Here is a 19,719-nt window from a genome sequence, read left to right on the forward strand (position 1 = left end):
GGGTTCGTCGTGAGGGGATCGCAACAGTGCGGCTCTCAGACTTTTGGGCATAACCACCTCAAACGGGTCTATGGACTCGTCGTCAGTGGCTATATACTTCAGCAGGAGCCCGTCATGGTCCAGCAAATATGAATCCGCCGGGGACTCAGCGACACACGCTGGTTCGAGCCCCCTATTCGTGCCCGCTGCAGGGCAAGCAGCGTCACGGCGCTCCGTCTCGTCGAGACAGTCGTTATCGGCGCCCGCTGCTGGACAAGCAGCGTCACGGCGCTCCATCTCTCTGAGACCGTCGCATATTTCGCGACAAAACGGGTCACTTTGCTGGGCCTTCAGAAGCTCTTCTCTGCTGAAAGCGATGCCCATTCTCCCAAAATGGGGGAGTCTGGTATCGCGCCCATTCAGGACCGCAGCAACAACCGCTTGAGTCGGCGTTACGGGTTCGCTCTCGGCCTCGTGGCCTTCGGAAAGCTCCCCCGCTCGGCCGCTTCGCGGTGCGCCGCTTACCTGGTTAGCAGCCAAGGTTTGTCCGCATGGGGACTCACCCTTCACGCCGAATGGCGGCGAAGCTGCTGTTTCGCCCCTGACGCTTGCAAGTGCTAAGGCACCGCTAGCGGCTGTCGCACCGGGATCAAGGTCCTCGGCCGACAGTGGGGCACGAGATAGCGCGTCAGCTACCACGTTGGTGCTCCCCTTTCGATACTGCACCGAAAAGTCATAGTGCTGTATCAGGAGAGCCCAGCGCGCCAGCCTGCCGGCAGGCTCACGGAGCCGCATCAGCCAGCTGAGCGCACTGTGATCCGTTTGCACTACGAATTTCGTCCCATCAAGATAGACGTCAAACTTCCGCAGTGCAAACACGATGGCGAGGCACTCCTTTTCGGTCACGGAATAATTTTTCTCCGCAGAGACCAAGGAGCGGCTGGCAAAGGCCAACGGCTGCAACACGCCATCGTATTCCTGTAGGAAAACAGCTCCTAAACCCAGATCGCTCGCATCAGTTTGTACAACGAACGGTCTGGTCAGGTCGGGGAGCTTGAGCTGCGCTGTCTCTGCTATGGCATTAGACAGCCGGCAAAACGCCTCCTGCTGCTCAAGTCCCCATTGCCACTCGGCAGACTTACCCAAGAGTTTGCTCAAGGGCGCCTGCAGTCGGGCACAGGACGGAATGAAGGAACGGTAAAAGTTGACCATTCCTAGAAAGCGGCGAAGGCCACGTACGTCCTGGGGCACGGGAAATTCGAGAATAGCTCGAAGTTTCTCCCGCTCCGGTTCTATGGAGCCTTCGCCCAGCGTAAACCCGAGCAACTGAACACGGGTCTGCGCTAATTGGACCTTAGCGGGGTTAAGTGTCATCCCGGCGGTCCTCACGCTCTCGAGTACATCGGCAACATGGGCCAAGTGCTCTTCGAAGGTTCGTGAATAAATCACGATGCCGTCGAGGTAGCACATGCAGTATGACCACTTTGCTTCCCCGAGGACGCGGTCCATGAGTCTTTGAAACGTCGCAGGAGCATTGCAAAGACCAAAGGGCATACGAGTAAACTCGAACAACCCTCTGTGGGACGTGAACGCAGTTTTACACTGGTCACGGGTACCCATCCGGACCTGTAGATAACCTTTAGAGGCGTCAAGCGTGGTAAAGTACCGTGCATCACCCAGGTTACCTACGATGGAGTTTATCGTGGGGAGCGGATAGGCATCCTTACGAGTCACTCCATTCAGACGGCGATAGTCTACGCACAGGCGATGACTGCCATCTTTCTTAGGCACCAGCACAATTGGAGACGCCCAGGAGCTAGATGAGCGGCGAATAATGCCAGCCGCAAGCATGTCATCTAGCAAACCATCGATAATCTGCCTTTTGGCGAGACTGACGGGCCTGGGGTTACACTTCAAAGGAAGCGCGTCACCAGTTTCGATCACATGGCTCACAAAATCGGTGCAGCCAGGTTGATCGGTGAAGAGCTCGTCGTACTGACGTAACAGTGTCGACAGACGAGCCTTCTGTGCTTCATCCAACTGAGTCGCGCTGGCGACCAAAGGATGTAGTGCCTCTTCGTGTCGTGCCGGTCGATACACGCAGGGGTTTCGAGCCGACGAGCGCGGAACGCCAGGGTACGACCCCGGAGTTGGCGCACGACACGGTTCGTGCCGCGCCTCTCGTTCCCGAAGGGGACTGTGAGAGGGCAAATGCGGTGAGCGGGGGCTTGGCCCCGAACTCTGCGCAAGGCACGTTTCCGACGCTTCTGCCGCAAAGGCGACGGTAAGCGCCGGCGGGCTGATGAACGGCTTGAGTTGGCAAAATGGGCCATCACGATAGCCGCCATTCGCAATGTCCACAACGATACCGGTTTTAAGGAGAAAGTCCCGACCGAGAATCACTGGAACATTGAGCCCTGGAAGATGAACAAGACGGCAGCGTCTCATTCGATCTCCCCATCGGACAGTCAACCTTGCAGCGCCAGCCGAATGGGCCACGCCTTTCGCAAGGGTGAATGTCATTCGGCTGTCCCGCAAGCGCACCGAGTGCTTCTGCAAGTGGGACAACACCTGTTCCCCGAACAACGAGGCGCTAGCGCCCGTGTCCAGCAAAGCGGAAAATTCACGGCCGGCAATGGTGACCGGAATGAACGGCGCGTTCGTATCAGCAAGAAAAGTGCTTGCCCTGCACGCAGAGGGAAGGAGCAAAGGTTGGGTCGCTCGTGCATTCACGAACGACCGGGAAGCCCATTTCCCTGCCTCACAGGAGGCCTGGATCCGGTGCATTCTCTTTCTATGTGCCCTCTTTCACGGCAGCGGTAACAGCGCACTCCATCACGGTCTGTATTCCCAGACGGAGCAGCTTCGAGCTGTCGTGATCGGCTCGCTACGTTATCGTAGGATACGTTTCTGCGAGCCGCACCTCCAACATTACGTTGGGTCGAAAAGCGTCCCTGTATGGAGGTTTCAGGCGGAGCAGCGCAGGCTGCCCGCCTTTCATGCGTAAAGGGGTAAAGAGCGCGATCGCTCAACTCCCACGCACAGCCGGTTGCAGCCGCAATGGCGGCGCCGAGAGGCTGTTGCCGTTGGGGAAGGGTCATGGCCCCTCTCCAAGCGCAGCACGGCTCAAGGGCATCGCTGGCTGGCGGCGGCGGGCGATAGGCACGCGCGGCGAGAATGTCGCCTTGGATGCGCTTCGCCTCGGCGGCCAACGCTTCCAAATCACTGAAGCGGCCGCCGCGCAGGTATGCCGAAAAAGTCGGATGTGCCTGCCGTATCACCCGTTAGACGCGTTCCTCGTTCGAGGCTCGGGGCTCAGCGATAGAAATAAGTTCATCCATCGCCCGTACATACTCCTGTAAAGACTCGTCAGGAGCTTGTGTACGGAGCTCGAGCTCTCGCCGCATCCTACTTTCGTAGTCAGCGGTAGGAATTCGCGCAAAAAGACCGCACGAAATTCCTCGAGGTTTGCTGCACGGTAACCGGAAAGCCGATACCATCTCGCCGCCGTGTCAGTCAGTGCAGCTGGAACAACACGTTCGAGCACCACCTTATCATCCAAACCCATCGCTCTCTGATAACGTGACAGAGAGTCGAGGTAATCTCGGGCGGTGAGCTGATCACCGTATCCGCTGTAGGTTGGCACAGGCAACATAACAGCGGGGTGACCGCTTTTCGGACCAGCCGAAAGCGTTTGCACAGCTCCCGAGAGTGCTTGGATCATCTGCACGGCGTTTTGCAGCAAAGTCTGCGTCGTCGCACCGGCTTCGTAGGAAACCGTTGGTGCGTTAGCGGCGCGGTGGAGCGAAGACGAGCAGTCGCCCAGCTCGATCAGTGGGGCGGTTTCAAACAGACCACCGCCCTGCGCGCCATTCCCAGAGCAAAATAGGCTCCTTGTGGGATTTGCCTGTTGTCGAACCAAAGGCGCACTTGGTGCGGCTACCATCGACAATTCAGGCGCCTGCTCAGCGTGCCTTCGAAGTGTCGGTTGCACGGCTGATAGCGGGCAAAAGTCGGCGAGGGCCCCGTCAATTCCGCAGGGAACCGACTGCGAGCGCTGTGTCGACGAACTGCCATGCATGCCGAAGGGCGCATTAGCAGTCGGAGGCGCTTTGGCGTAACGTTCGGGTAGGGCAAGAGGCCCATTTCGAAGCGACGCGCCGTCTCAAAAGGGAGCGGCTAGGCGCCTCGTGTCGTCACCACAATAGGGGGTGCCGACACGGACTGGTGCAGAAGGGTTCCCGTCAATAGAGGCAATGGCCTCCGTATGCAACGCGGCATCCGCTAAAAGGGACAGCGGACAAAAGTCCCGCGAAGCAGCCATGTTGCGACGAGCCCGAATCGCGCAGGCGAACTGACTCGCTAAGAGCAGACAAAAGCTAGAGCGTTTGATACCGCGTTGGGCGCCAGTGTGGTGTACACGTATCCCGAAGGAGTACGGCCACCAGCGTGGGTCCGGTCTTAGCGAGCCGCAGGGCACGCATTAACCGTCGCCGTGGCGAGAACACGATACTGCTCAAAGTCGCAACACTTTATTTTGGCAACACCAAACGCAGTACAGCCCGTCGCAAAAGGCGCGGCGGGAAAGCAAGTAGGCTTATCCATGCCACGGGCACAAAGTACTACACAGGGTGCCACGAGCACGTCTCCGCGGTAAAGGTGATCCACGGAGACACCGGGACAAAGGGCCCGGTTGCTCGAGCGAGGGCAAAGGCGCTCGCGTTGGCTTCGAAGGAAGACGGGTCGGCGTAGCTAGGCCACGCACTAGGACACCGTACTGCCCTTCGGCCGTGAGTACGCAGCGGGGCAACAAAAGGTGAGCGTTCGCCTCGGGCGCGAGGCGCCGTCGGCGAAGTCCGACGAGCCCCGAGCGACGGGACTCGACGGACGGAAAATAATGCGTGGCTCACCGTTTGAAGTCCCGGAAAGTACTCACCGCTCCCGACGCAGCGCGCGAAAACCCCTCGGGGGTCCCCGCGCGCGGCGCCACAGTCCACATCCGCTACCGGGTGAGGGAGTTAAACGTCACTCCGCCCTTCCCAGTGCGGCAGACAGCAAAGGAGGGCAGACATGTCGGGACATGAGAACAGCAGAAAAGGCGGCAAAGCCCGCGCAAAGGCAGCGGGCCAGCCTCAATTCCCACATTGTGTAAGAGTAATTTTTACATCGCACTGACATAAAATACTGTGACTTTCATATTGACAGCTTTTGATGTTTAAATAAACTTCTTATCAGTACTTATAAATATATTACTTGTGTAAACAGTCAACAGTTGTCTTTAGGGACTCTGGTGCTATCACCGTACACTGCAGAAGGCATTGCTGCATGTAAACATAATCTAGGTCATATCGCAACAGCCATGAAAAAATTGCATTTATGGTAGATGCAGGAACGCATTAACTTAAAACCTTCCAGAAGCAGTCTACTCTGATATTATTTGACATTGTGCCAAATAAGGTGGTACATAGCCCTGGATGCACAAAATGTGGGCTGAGTGGGAGTGCTTCTGTCAACAGGGAGAGTAATTTTGAATTGCTTCTAGCTTTTAGTGACTGATCAATGAGCTATAGCCAGACATGTGCTTGCAAAAGGCTGTAGATTGACCTTGAGCCAGAAGAAATCAAATAGGCAATTAAAGAACGTGCATGTGCTGTGGCGTGTCCTAATGCCTAATGCCTGCATGATTAGAGGGCCCAGCTATACAGTTTTGCATAGGTCTGGCGATACCACAAAATGTTGTCTCAATTTGTAGGTGTCGGTTATCTGTATTAAGTAATAATGGTGTTGTAGGTGTCGGGTATCTGAATTAAGTATTCATCTGTATTAAGTATTAAATTGTGTTATACTGAAGCATTTTATTAGTCAGTCCTTCCTTCATCTTTCACGCATTGAACCATGCAATGGTTGGGATGTGGAGATACCCAGCACTAAGTAAACTTGCGGCACCCTTCTGGCATTTTTATATAGGATTGTTTCTGAGCTGGATGGCCTGCGTTGTAAATTGCCTCTGTGATGCCAGACTGGCAGTGCATGTACTTTTTTTCCAGCAATGTTTCTTTAAAATTTTTTCCTTAATTTCGCAGTCATAGCTTTCTCACTGAGCATATTTACGGATATGTGCAAAAGACAACTTCAGCCATTTAGGCATGTGCTGGGTGCGATCTCACTGTGAGGTGCTGAATGGACAACTTGGGTCACTGGTGTCTGTCATAATTTCTTGCTCTAATACACATGCAACCGTGCGGGCACGGAACACTGGGAGCTCTGTTGCACAGGGAGTCGTGTGTCCCACACCTTGCCAAACTGTTACAACACTCACAAGTACTATGTAGAAAGGATAGAAAAGTCTACTGTATAATGTAGTTGAAACCTGGAGGTACTTTAGGGAGTATATGTTCAGCAGAAACCTAGCTTGCTACAGTGAACTACAAAAAAACCTATTTTGAGAAAGCTGTTTTGTGGATACAACAATACCATTTACACCGTTTCTATTTATTGATACTCTACTGTATTTTAGTGCAGTATATATAAAAAGCTGTCGAACTGCTGCATCATTGAAATCCTCATAAACAGATACTTCACAACAATGTGTTTGTACTTATTCTTGGCCAGTTACTTCCGTGTTTTTTGGATAAATCTAGAAAAAATTCGATAACCAGGCAGCAGTAAAATTTTTGACAATTTGGATTGATTCGATAATCCATGTTTCTAAAGGGGCATTTTCATATTTCAAAAGACATTTTCAAACCTGAGAATTCTCAGTCGAAGGAGCACACTTCCATCAGCGGCAGCAACCTTGTAATATATGCTCGTGTTTATTACAACAAGCTTTAAAGTTGTGATACAAACAAACATAGATGCTGTGTTTTCAAATATTTGTGCTTGTATGTCTGTGTGTGTTCGAACCTTTCAGGCATCTAAATAAAATACACTTAGTGTATTTCTCATGTATGGATATCATTTAATCTAAGATTTTGGTGCACTGAGAATAATAATAATAATGAATCCTTTATTTTTTGTGAAGAAGGTAAGGGAAACTTTGAGAGAAAGCTCAGAAGCGGCTTGACTAGCTCCTCTTCCCCCCCCCCCCATAAAAAGTACATTTTGGCGACATTACAGCAGTGTGAAACAACAGCTTAATTAGCAGGGTGAATGAACCTGTGAAGAAATTAAAAACATGGAGAAAGAGGATTATCAGCAACAATGCAAAGCATATTCATCGAAAATAAAAGTAATAACATATTGCACCATCTTATAAGGCAAAATTAAACATCGAACTCTGGATTTCTCCCCAGAAATGAACTCTCAAAAGCACCCTCAGAATTTCAATAAAAAGGAACTACGAAACACAGAGAGAATGATCAACAAGTTATAGGCAGAAGACATATGCACATGAGGGGCCATTAATGGGCCCCTTTCTTTTTCTTTTCACTAGCGTTTGGTATTCGTTATCATTTCCTCAGCTACTGACAGGATCATGGAGAACAGCTGGAGATACATATGCATTGTGAGGGATGGTTTATTAGTGGGTGCTCATGGGACCAAAGCACATTTTATCTCCTGAGCATAGGCGTGTGCCTGGGAGGGGTAGCAGGGAAGGTGAGAGGGGGGGTACAAAGGTAGCCCTCTACATTGACATGCTTTACCATGTAGAGGGGGGAGCTGCGGCAAACCTTCCCCCCTCCCTCTGAAGGGGAACTCTGTGCATGCTTACGCTCCTGAGGATGAGGATGCGATTGTCATGATACATGTGCTACAACCTAAATAATTAGTTAATGATGTTTCAAACCAGCTTACTAAAGTTATGTCTGACTACAACTCAAACTTACTGGATCCATCCTGTGTCTTCTCCCGAGTTATTTCGGATTGAAAAAAAAAAATCTCTCCTAATTCTATGACAGTTTTAGGGATGTTAAACCCCTACAATTATTATTATTATTATTATTATTATTATTATTATTATTATTATTATTATTATTATTATTATTATTATTATTATTATTATTATTATTACTGCTTGTTCAGAATACACTCAAACCTCTACATAAATTATTTAGATAAAACAAAATATTGGTTGCAATGAAGTAAATCAAGAGTAGTCTTGCATTAGATATGTTAAGATGCAATAGTCTTGGAATAGACATAATTTCAAATTTTTTATATACATTTTCAATGCTTTTTTGGATATAATAAACTTATTTTTGTGTAAGATGCATTTTTGTTATAATGAGGTTTGAGTGTAGGGCCAATCAATTTCTTTTGCATTGTTATGAATTTGACTACAACACAAGAGTTAGTATGAGGCAACCATTAGCGGTGTGTAGTGTGTAGCTCAGCTAATGCGGCTGCTGCAGAGTGCAATGTTCCCAATGCGTCAACTAACAACGGCAGTGAGTTCTGCGAAGGCGAACGCGGAAGACCCGCGTACGGGAAAAAAAAGAGACTCCTTCGTTCACACGGTTCACGAGCGGAGCCGTTAATGTTGCTTGAGGAAGGAACCAAGTCAGTTTTAAAACGTCGGGTTTCTTCTAAAACTTTTGGTTGAAGTTTAAATAATCTCCCAAGATTGCCCCCGTTTGGGACAAGAAGGGGAAAGCTTACTCGGAAGCCAGTCTTGCAAGAATCACGTCAAGCACGGTCAGGGCACGTTTGTGAAGCATGGAAGCTACTCTCACTGCATTTTCTAGCAGAAGAAGCTCTTTTCATTGTTTTCACAAGCAGAGGTGTGGCCGTGAGGTAGAACATCTGCTTGCCACACAATCGACCCGGGATCAATCCCCACTTGGACCCCAACAACCCTGGTTTGGTCCCCCACTTTGCTCCAGAGCTTTTTATCGTTTATTTATTTTATTTGCATCATTCTTGATTTTTCAGTCATGCATAAGATGACGAATTTTTGCTCGCAACCAACGACACTGACGCCGGAATTTCTGCGAAACGAGCTCTTTAACGCTGTCGCGTTAAAATTGGTTATCTGTCCCTTTGAATGAACAAGCATGGTGCCTGCATGCACAGAGATACACGAGCATGTTGCTCACTGACCATAAGCATTGGTTTTCACAACGGTGGCGTGGTGAATAGCATTAGCAGATGTCAGCTAGCACGGTAAGTTATCTTTTTCTTTTATAAGATGACGTGAGCTGTAGTATGAATATGTGGAGAGGGCCAATAGAAGCAGTCAAATGAAGTGACCGGCTTATTCAGCCTGTGGAATTGCACGGGCTGATTTTTACCTTTCGTGCTACTTGGCTGTCCAAGTTCTTGCTGACTTGAGGAGGGGATACGTGCTTCACATGTAGCCATTTCTTGCCTTCTCTGCTCTGACGCTCTCACCATCTCCCTGCTCCCAGTCTGTACACAATTGTGGTGCGCCTGAATGTTTTCTCTCATTTGTATCGCCGGTGAGGTGTGGTAGAATCTTTTCACACTTTGACCTTGTTCAGACCACTGCAACAGTCCCATCAACAAGTTTTCTTCTTATTATTTATTTATTTATTTATTTATTTAATACTGTAAGCCTTTCTCAGGCTCATACAGGGTGGGCGGGCAAATATACACAGTGGCGTACAAACCAGGCATAATCGCACATAGCGGAAGAAACAGAATCACAAGATGATGGTGAAAATAAAACTTGAACGATGAAAGCAATTGTACAAAATCATGGACAGGTCACAAAACATCGAGGTATCAGCAGGGGGTACAGTGATCAGTGTGTTCGGAAGCGCTCACAAACATAAAAAAAAAAACAAAAGTTGCTTTTAGTCTTCATAAAACAGGCTTTCTACATTCCGAACAAATGAATCTGTAGAGGAAAGATTAACGCATTCACGTGGCAATTTGTTCCACTCTTCCACTGCTGACGGGAAGAATGAATATTTAAAAGTGTCACAGCGTGACATGAATGGTCTGATGCACTTATTGTGGTTGGTACAAAGGGAGTATTCACCGGGAGGGATTTTCACCGGGAGTATTCCTATAATTGCTATTGCAAATGAAAATTTCAAATATGTGTGTAGTTATTATGCCGGGGGCTTCTGTTCCTTGTCCTGCAGCGTCTACCCCCCCAATGCGCATGCTTGTCACCTCCCCCTCTCTCTCCTCTCCTAAGCCGCCCCCTCTTTTGTCTCGCTATGCCGACAATGTCTGCTAGCCTATACTCATTCCCCCCTCTCTTTTCTCATGGCATTCCTCCCCGTAGTATTTACACCCCATTGTGCATGCACATCCCCTCCCTTACTATCTCCTCATCTACAGTGCCCCTCAACGCCGATGCAGACAGCGTCTGCTTGCTAGTATTTCTCGATTGAAAAAAGAAATCCACTCCTCACACTGCGCAACCATTCACTGGCCACCCCGTGTAGGTATATAGGCACTGGATCTTGACCTCCAAGGTAGTGCCGGTGGGAGATTTCTTCTGTGCGTTGTTGAACAATAAAAATTTGCCACATGCGCGTTGACTAAAAGCAGACTGTGGGTCTCTGCGTCTCATTGCCCATCAGCAACGATTGGCATGTTCCAGTACTGTGGCTTACCAACTCTTTTGTGAGGGGGGGGGGCGAACCTACCCTCACTCGTCAGCCGGGATATGTATATAAGAACCTAAAAGGAAAATCATCACAGCTGCAATGTAGGCAAAACTTCACTAGGTTGTAACATAGCCTCGTAACAATTTCATTCTCCCGTAAGAACATAATTGAGTGATTACTGTTGTGATGGAAAACTATGTCTTACTTGTTGGTTTCCCCAGCGTGCAGCCAAGAGTGACACTGTCGAATATGGGGGGGGGGGGGGGGGGGGGCTTGCGCCTTCCTTGCCCCCTTGGCTGATACGCCTATGTTCCAGTAGAAAACACAGGTCTATCGCTGTGTGCTTTGGGCCTCCCCAGGTTTTTCTCTTGCGCAACGGCGCGATGAGTGCCAGTATCAACGCTGCAACCAGTGTAAGCGTTAGCGACCACTGCTTCGCATCCACACATGCTTTCCTTTAGCGGGAGATAATGTAATTTTTTTTAGGTGTGAAGCTCCTTATGGTCAAGGACAGTCCATCCCTCCGGCATAGCCAGCACAGCATATTCACAGACAGACAGACAGATGGACGGACGGATGGATGAATGGACGGACCCAAGCTTCGCCCAACTCATTGTCATCTACTCCGTGATTATGCTGTGATTTTTTTTTTATGGCATAGCGTTGACATTTCTTTGCATAGGCCCTGAACTGGCAGTTTTGCCAAAGCCTAGGTGACTGTCCAGAAACGCTTTGTGAATGCATAAAAATAAACTAGCCATTCATCCATTGTTTAGAGTCTTATGCTGTGTCTCTTGGGACCTCTAAAATTCTTTAAAATAAATATGCAAATAAATAAATAAATAAATACATAAACTGGAATTTTGCTTTCCATATCCTTGAAAATTGTTAGGTTGCGTTTTGTGTGAGTCATAGCTGTTTTACATAAACCATGATGCTGTATTGCAAACCATGTTTGTGTGGACACATACATGCAACTCCTTTTTATCTTATCTTTGCTGTTCTTTGTGTATTTTGAGATTTCATTATCCAATATGGTGTGTTTATCTTTCAGATTTAAAAAGTTGTACATAAAAGGAATGAAGTTTGATGTGCGGTTCACTTTCAACCGGCTTGCTTTGCGACTGATGCACCGGGCTCTGGGGCTGCTTGAGAATGCCAGCTTATGGAGTTTTGTTCTTCCAAAGTGTGCCCCGTCGTCAGAGCCAAGCCTGAACATTCGCCGACTTCAGTGAGCTTTTCTCATTTTTATCAGTAATTAGGTCTCGTAAATCCTTCCCTTGGTATGTCAGAGCTGTGCACAAGCTTCGGGTAGTCTGAAAGCTCGAGCCCTGCCCGGCCCATAGGCCGGGCCTTTATCCAGTAAGAAACATTGACACTGTACCGGAATGTTTTTCCAGCACATACCGATGAGCATACAAGATTACCTTTTGATTATCTATCCATGGAATCATCCCCCTCTTCTGCTTAGGAGGTACGAAAATTCTGGAATAACAAGCAGTCTAAAATATTATCCTTGGCATGCACGAAAAAAAGGTCTATTGGCAATTTCAGCTACCAGTGTGAGTACTGAAGGGAACTTCAGAGTGACGGAATATGCGATACAGGAACGCCACAGTTCACTAAAGCCTGAATCATCGGACAGCTTGTTATTTTGACACATCTCAAGGTCCGTGTACATAGTGACTGTCACATGTCATTTGCTTATGTTTCATTTTGATATGTTAAACAAAATGCCTCATTCTTGAAAAGTGATATCTCGTTTCCACAGCAAACGTACATAGTGTTGGGTCACATCGGGCTAGGCCCAGGCTTTTGTTTTTCTATGTCAGGCCCGACTGGGTAGGCTCAAAGCTATATGAGCGAACCATTGATGCAGTCGGCGAGCCCAAGCTGGCCTCGGAAGTGTGGATCATGCTCAGTTCTTATCTATGTGTTGTTAAAATTGACTGCCAGTACATTGTCTCATTCAGTTTGTGTTTAGCGTTACCTAGGCAGCTACAGTCTTAAGCCACATTCTGTCAAGTCAGTGTAGAACTAGGCATTCTGCTTGCAGGTCATTTGTGTATCTGAGGCTTACTGCTAGTAAAATCGTTTAGTTTTAGCACATACACTTATATAACTGCTGCCAGGATAGCGTAAGTGTAACCATGTTTTGCCGTCAGCTGAGCTGGAAGATGCACATGCAGGCCAACAGTGTCAGGAAAGGCAATTTCAACTCAGTATAACAAATGGAGCGCTGGCAATCAGGCTTGCTTCTACAATTTCACGCGCACATTTATCTGCATTACTGGCCAAGACTGAACATTCCTAATGCTTCACAACCACAGTCATCGCAGTACACAGAAGTGTAGGCATCCTGATACCATCCGACACTGTCCCCCTGCTCTGTTAATCTGCCATTCAGACCATAAACTAACCAGGTGTCTTATATCTACAAGTGGCAAAGCTTACATAGAGTAGTCTTGAAGGTGTCTGGATGATGAATTAAAGGACCACAGGAAAAATATGTGACTATACTGGAATGGCCATACAAAGTTTATTTCAGAAGATCTGAAAATTTTTATTTTGTAAATAATTAATCCAGTATAAGTTGGCAATCTTTTCTCAACTTTTCAAAGTACTCTTTCCCTGGTTTAATGCACTGTTGCCTAAACTTCATCCAATCACTGTAGGTGCCCTGGAAGCCTCCAACCAGAATCTCCTTCAGAGAGCTCGTCGAAGATGCTTTTGCCGTCTTCAGCGTGATTGCAGAGTTTCTTTCAGAGTTCCTTCGATCATTGGGGACAAAAGAAGTCTGGTGGTGACAGATTGAGGCCATATGATGGCTGGAGCAGTGTTGCCACACCCGTTTTGGCCTGCAGCTAATCAGCATAGTGATTCCTCCTTCATCTCACTCGTCAGGACTTCTAGCTTCATTTTTTTTGTTCAGACTTCGTTATCAGAAAACCCTTGTCAAAACACGATGAATGATTGTTTTGGTCATTCCACACTCCTCTGCGATAATTAGAACGCTTACTAATCACCAGTCCTTATCCAACACTTGATGCACCTTCTGCACCGCGTCGTCCGTTCTCAATTTCGATGGGTGTCCATAGCGGTCATCATTGTTGACAGACTCCATACTTTCTCAGAACCTCTTCTTTCATATAAAAATATGCCTTTGTGTCATTTCAACTTCACCATAGCTTTTCTGAACCGTTTTGAGCATCTCTGCCTTGTTTTTATTCCAGTTTCACACAAAACTTGATTGCATGACACTGCTCCAAAAATTGTCTCGCTCCAAAAATTGTCATGACACTGCTCCAAAAATGGCTCGACGAGAGTGCAGTAGATACCTCTGCACATTAGCTTGGCCCGCTTCAACAACTGCTCACAGGCAACGGAAATTAGACGTGTTTTGAAGCTTATATCCCCCTCTAACTTCTGCACTTGGAGTGCCACCCGGCCGGGCAGTGTTGCTAACCACTGGGGAAAATTCCGGGAGCTTTTGGGACAGACCCTGTATTCTGGTGTCACGGGGGTATATCGTGTCATACGCAGAACCACCACCAAATGTCTCAGGGTTGGGAGTATGAATGAAATAAATATATTTACAAAATATACTGGGAGAGTCAGAGGCAGCTGCAGCCAAGATGGAGGAACATCAACAACAACACGAGTGCGATCGCATTCGCAGTCTTCATCGTCTACCTGATGCTCTCTCATTACCAATGTTGTGTAACACTGATGCATTGTGATAACTGTGGTTGTGAACCATTTATTGACGAAATTTCAGTCATTTTTATGTATAGAAAGAAATTTAGATAAATGTCTGCAAGAAATTGTGGAAGCAAATTTGATTGCAAAAAGCAGTGTCATCTTGCATCATCACCCCATCTGTTGCGCTCAGTAGAAATAAAACTGCCTGTATTTGCACTGTTTTTCTGCATGTGTAATGTATTGCCATGCTTTGTTGTTTTGGTGTTAGTATTGTTTGTTTTCAATAGAAAAGTTGTGCCCATCCTTGTCCTGGTATCTTCAGAGCTGTGATTGCAATAATTTATTTGAATTTGTGTATCAGTAAAGTGAGTCCTATTTAGTATTTAGGTACAGGATCTAAAGTTGGCACATTGTCTTTTCCTCTCATTTACCTAAGGCTCTTCAACAAGAAGATAGAATCCAACCCAGAACAGTATACAGCTGTGAAGAACATTCTTCTCGGCTTGCATCGGCCTTATCCATACCTCTTGTTTGGCCCTCCAGGCACAGGAAAAACTATGACTCTTGTAGAAGCACTAAAGCAGGTATATGAAATCTATGGGCTCATTTAACTTCGTTCAAGGTGATGCTTGATGGTAACGTGGGCTTCAATTTTTTAGGTGTGCATCCTGATTCCATCAAGTCATATCCTTGTTGTGGCTTCTTCCAACAGTGCGTGTGATGTTCTTGCTGAGCGGCTCATAGAGCACATGTCATCCATGGAAATCTTCCGCATGTATTCAGCGTCTGTGCACCCAAGCAATATTTCTAAAAAGTTGAAGGTGAGCACTGCAGCCCGTTTCAGTTTTTAACATACTCTGTTTGGTGCCTTTGTCTTCAAATTTGTGCTCTTTCATATCATGGAAAAAGTATTCCCTTCAGGCATGGTGTCCACATTAGGCAACACGACTTCTTTTTGCCAGCTCTGATAACTCGTGGAAGAGAGATTGATCTTTGGGTCAATTGAATCTTTTGCATATATGATGTGGTTTTATATGCCTTTCACCTGTTACATATTTCTGTCCACAATTACTTTGATGAAGGCACTATGTTTGGCAATTCATTTAACTTGCAGGGTTCTGGCAGTCACTTTAAAAGTATAAATTTTATATGCTTTAATTGAGTGCAACCACTAATAAATTGCTCATTGAATTCGAGCCTTACATTTGATTAATTTTATTCAGAAGCACATGTCTGACATTTTTGTAAATCGAAATTTATTTGCATTTTGATGAGAATTGATCACGTCCACCCTGGTGGATCAGTGGCTAAGGTGCTTGGCTGCTGACCCGAAGATCGCAGTGTCGATCCCGGTCTCATCATTTGTATTTCGGTGAATGCGAAACGGTGGAGGTACGTGAACTGGGCAATGTCAATGCACGTTAAGGAACACCAGATGGTCAAAATTTCCGAGCCCTTCACCACAGCGTCACTCATAATCATATTGTGATTGTGGTACGTGAAACCCTACATTCCACGGACACAGCATGACTGGTCAACCTCTTAAATTTCTTTCAAGATTTCATAAATTGTTGCCTGATGAGTGGAGGGAAGAGATCCCCAATTGATTTTGCTGTAAAAATTTTTTTGGAACCACAGTAAATCAATAATGACGAAGAAGTGGAGTGCCACGCTTACCTGCTCTGCTGTTTTTTTCAAACTTGTGGATGCATTGCTCAAAATATATTGCTACGTACCATACATTTGTTTAGCTAAATATATGTGTACTTGCACTTCCAATCAATAACATTGCCATTCTCTGCGAAGTGGACATTTTTTAATGAAAAGTCTGAAATTCGGCCTAAAAATATTTTTTTTTTTGCCTGATTTGCAGGCCTTTATTTTAGAGAAAGCCTCTGACAGAGTGGTGAAAATACCGTATTACTTTCCCAGCATGCTTATTTGTAAAACTGCCGAAGCTTGTATCAATAACACTTTTTAATCATAAGATAAAATCGTGCTAAGTTCAAGAAAAGAGTGTCTCTCATAATAATGTGGTGGTTTTGGGATGTTAAACCCCACATACGTATAACTTCAAGAAAATGAGAAACTTCTCACTATGATTAAAAAAAGTGCATTTTTGATATTTTTTATACTTTCCCCGCTTATTCTTCTGCACATCAGCTTTCACAATCAATAAAAATATGTTGCATTATGTGGTTTCAATAGCAGTCACAGCCTGTCAAAAAATGCCCTTGCACAAGCATAGGCAACGGTAAATCACACTTCCGGCCCGCTAAGTATGGAATGCAGGCCTATACTTCAGTTTCTTAAAAGGCAAGGAGCACTGAAATAGCAGCACAGCGAAGCGTGAGCAGTATCTGAGTCAAATAAAGTGTGAGCAGCGGACTGTGCGCACGGCCAATACAAGTCATCTGCTGCTGCCATCTGAGATAGGCGGGCGCACCTGGTTGTTTATAGTTTGGCATTTGTTCTTTTTTGATTTGGCTCCTGGAGCACCACCTTTATGGTTTTCACTGAGATCAATCAATTCGTGCAGCACAGTTTCTCTAGCTAAACCGGCTGTCACTCGGGTTTCGTGTACGAGAAGTGAGCGCTCGCAGCTTCCTGAGAAGAGTTTTAAGGTGCTTCCCACTGAGGCAACGCAGTCAAAGTTCAACTTCCACGTCGATGCCTTGAAGTGTTTCTTGTGCGGGCGCTGAACGTGGTCGGGGAACTTGAGCTACAGACGGCAAATCTGTGACCTTGGCTGATTGCCTCTGTTTACGCGCCAAACACGTGCGTTTGAATCCTCCTGTGCCCAAGTTAGATCAGTCAGCTTGAGACAATTTTGTTTAAACATACTAGTACATATTGTAGACGTGCTTTTGTTCACATTTACGTTGGACAGACAAAAAGCACGAACAATGTCGGCTACGTCTGCAATGTTAACAGAACGTGGCTGCTATCCGAGCAAAGGGCGGATAAAACAGCTATGGTCCAATTCCCACGCGTGGAAGTTATCCCAGGGTGTATCACAACCTATCTGTCTGAGGACACAAAAACGAGCCCTCTTTGCCCCGGAACAGGCCGAACCGTGCGCGCTTGGTTGCTCGTTAATCCAGCTCTCATCGCTGCTCCTGTGACCTAGTCATTTCAAAATTGGCGTTCTCAGTGCAGTCGACAGCTATTTCAGTGCTGCTTGCTCTTTAAGAAACTGAAGTATAGGCCTGCATTCTATACTTAACGGGCAGGAAGTTCAATCTACCGTTGCTTATCCTTGCGCAAGGACATTTTTTGACGGGCCGTGACTGCTATTGAAACCATATAATGCAACGTATTTTTATTGATTGGGAAAGCTGATGTGCAGGAGAATTAGTGGGGAAAGTATAAAAAATAGCAAAATTGTTTTTTTAAAATCATCGTGAGAAGTTTCCATTGCATGCTTTTGTCTTGAAATTATATATATATATATATATATCTATATATATATATATATATATATATATATATATATATTGTTATGGTGTTTATTAGCCGGCACACAGCGAGTATACAAAATGGCGACAGTAACGGCCAAGCAGGGACTCTCCGCGCGAGCGGCGTTCTTTTTGGGTAGATCCACTAGAAAGCACTTGAGAGTTCGACCCATTTCAGTGTTCGGCGGGTTCTCTACAATTACTCCGAGGTCGAAGAGGGAGCCGCCTGGCGACCTAACAGCTTGTCACTACGAGCGGGTCATAGTAAGCCTTCAGGCGCTCCACGTTGACTATGTCGCGCCCACTACGGCGCATGTCCGAAGATGGTTCCATTGGCTCGATAAGATAGTTGACTGGAGATGTGCGCTTGATCACACGGTAGGGACCTTCATATTTCGGGAGTAGTTTGGAAGAAAGGCCAGCTACAGAGGTCGGGATTGAGAGCCATACAAGGGAACCGGGAAGGAACGTGGGCTCAGTAGTGGCAGAGCCATCACGAATACTCTTCTGCCGCTCTTGCTCATGCGTCGTAAACGTCTTGGCAAGCTCGTGACACTCTTCAGCAAGCCTGGCTGTCTCGGAAATAGGTGTACACTCAGATGGATCCGGCGTGTACGGGAGTATCGTGTCGATGGTGTGTGACGGGTGCCTTCCGTACAGCAAGAAGAAAGGTGAAAAACCGGTCGTGCTCTGAGGGGCGGTGTTGTAGGCGTAGGTGACGAAGGGCAGTATAGTATCCCAATTCGTGTGGTTGGTGGCGACGTACATCGACAGCATGTCGCCGAGGGTGCGGTTAAAGCGTTCGGTCAGACCATTCGTCTGCGGGTGGTAAGCGGTAGTTTTGCGGTGGACAGAATGGCACTCAGTGAGAATAGCGTCGACGACTTCTGACAAGAAGACACGGCCTCGATCGCTGAGAAGCTCCTGAGGTGGACCGTGGCGCAGTATAAATCGATGCAGTAGGAAGGACGCAACATCACGCGCAGTAGCCGCAGGGAGAGCGGCGGTTTCGGCGTATCGCGTTAAATAATCTACGGCGACGATAGCCCAGCGGTTGCCAGTGGACGTCAGAGGGAGTAGTCCATACAAATCGATACCTATGTGCCCAAACGGACGCTCAGGGCAAGGCAACGGTTGCAGAGTACAAGTGGGTGGCATGGGAGGAGGCGTTTGCTGAGAGGCGTCGTGGGACATGGTAGATTGCAGGGTACGTGAGCGTAGTTCCAAGGGCATCGAAGGGGATCGTAGCACCTCCACCAACTTGTTATGGCGTTTATTAGCCGGCACACAGCGAGTATACAAAATGGCGACAGTAACGGCCAAGCAGGGACTCTCCGCGCAAGCGGCATTCTTTTTGGGTAGACCCACTAGAAAGCACTTGAGAGTTCGACCCATTTCAGTCGGCGGCTTCTCTACAATATATATATATACTAACTGGCACATTGAATTATTACTCCCGCTATATATATATATATATATATATATATATAATATATATATATATATATATATATATATATATATATATATATATATATATATATATATATATATATATATAGTCTAGTAGATCCTCCGTGAGCGGTCACAACGTGGTTTATTTCGACGTTTCGGCCTAGAGTCTGGCCTTCATCAGGAATAAACTATATCAGGAATATATATATATATATATATATATATATATATATATATATATATATATATATATATATATATATATATATACACACACACACACACACACACGATTACAAATAAGCAGCGCACGACGTTTTACAAAAGAGAGACGATAGGGACACCGCTGCACTCTCAACTAGTTTATTTCGTAAACGACCTTGGTTATTATACAACAAGACGGTGCACCACGTGCACCGTCTTGGTTGTATAACGACCTTGGTTAACGTCTTGGGTGTATAAACGACCTTGGTTGTATAATAACCAAGGTCGTTTACGAAATAAACTAGTTGAGAGTGCAGCGGTGTCCCTATCGTCTCTCTTTTGTAAAACGTCGTGCGCTGCTTATTTGTAATCATGAACTGTCACCAACTCGCCCA

At 46.7% G+C, this 19,719-nt stretch overlaps 1 protein-coding gene across 4 annotated transcripts in view; it reads left to right on the forward strand.

The window, feature by feature from the left end:
• LOC119167487 (helicase MOV-10) overlaps positions 1–19,719 on the forward strand; it is a 172,302-nt gene that overhangs the window by 62,175 nt on the left and 90,408 nt on the right. For all 4 annotated transcript variants that reach the window (XM_037418970.2, XM_037418971.2, XM_037418968.2 and 1 more), the window contains 3 exons: positions 11,560–11,736; positions 14,644–14,791; positions 14,867–15,028. In XM_037418970.2, coding sequence (XP_037274867.1) covers positions 11,560–11,736; positions 14,644–14,791; positions 14,867–15,028 — 487 coding nt within the window. The remainder of the gene's footprint in view (positions 1–11,559; positions 11,737–14,643; positions 14,792–14,866; positions 15,029–19,719) is intronic.

This window comes from Rhipicephalus microplus, chromosome 6 (assembly GCF_043290135.1).
Source record: "Rhipicephalus microplus isolate Deutch F79 chromosome 6, USDA_Rmic, whole genome shotgun sequence".
NCBI classification, from domain to species: Eukaryota; Metazoa; Arthropoda; class Arachnida; order Ixodida; family Ixodidae; genus Rhipicephalus; species Rhipicephalus microplus.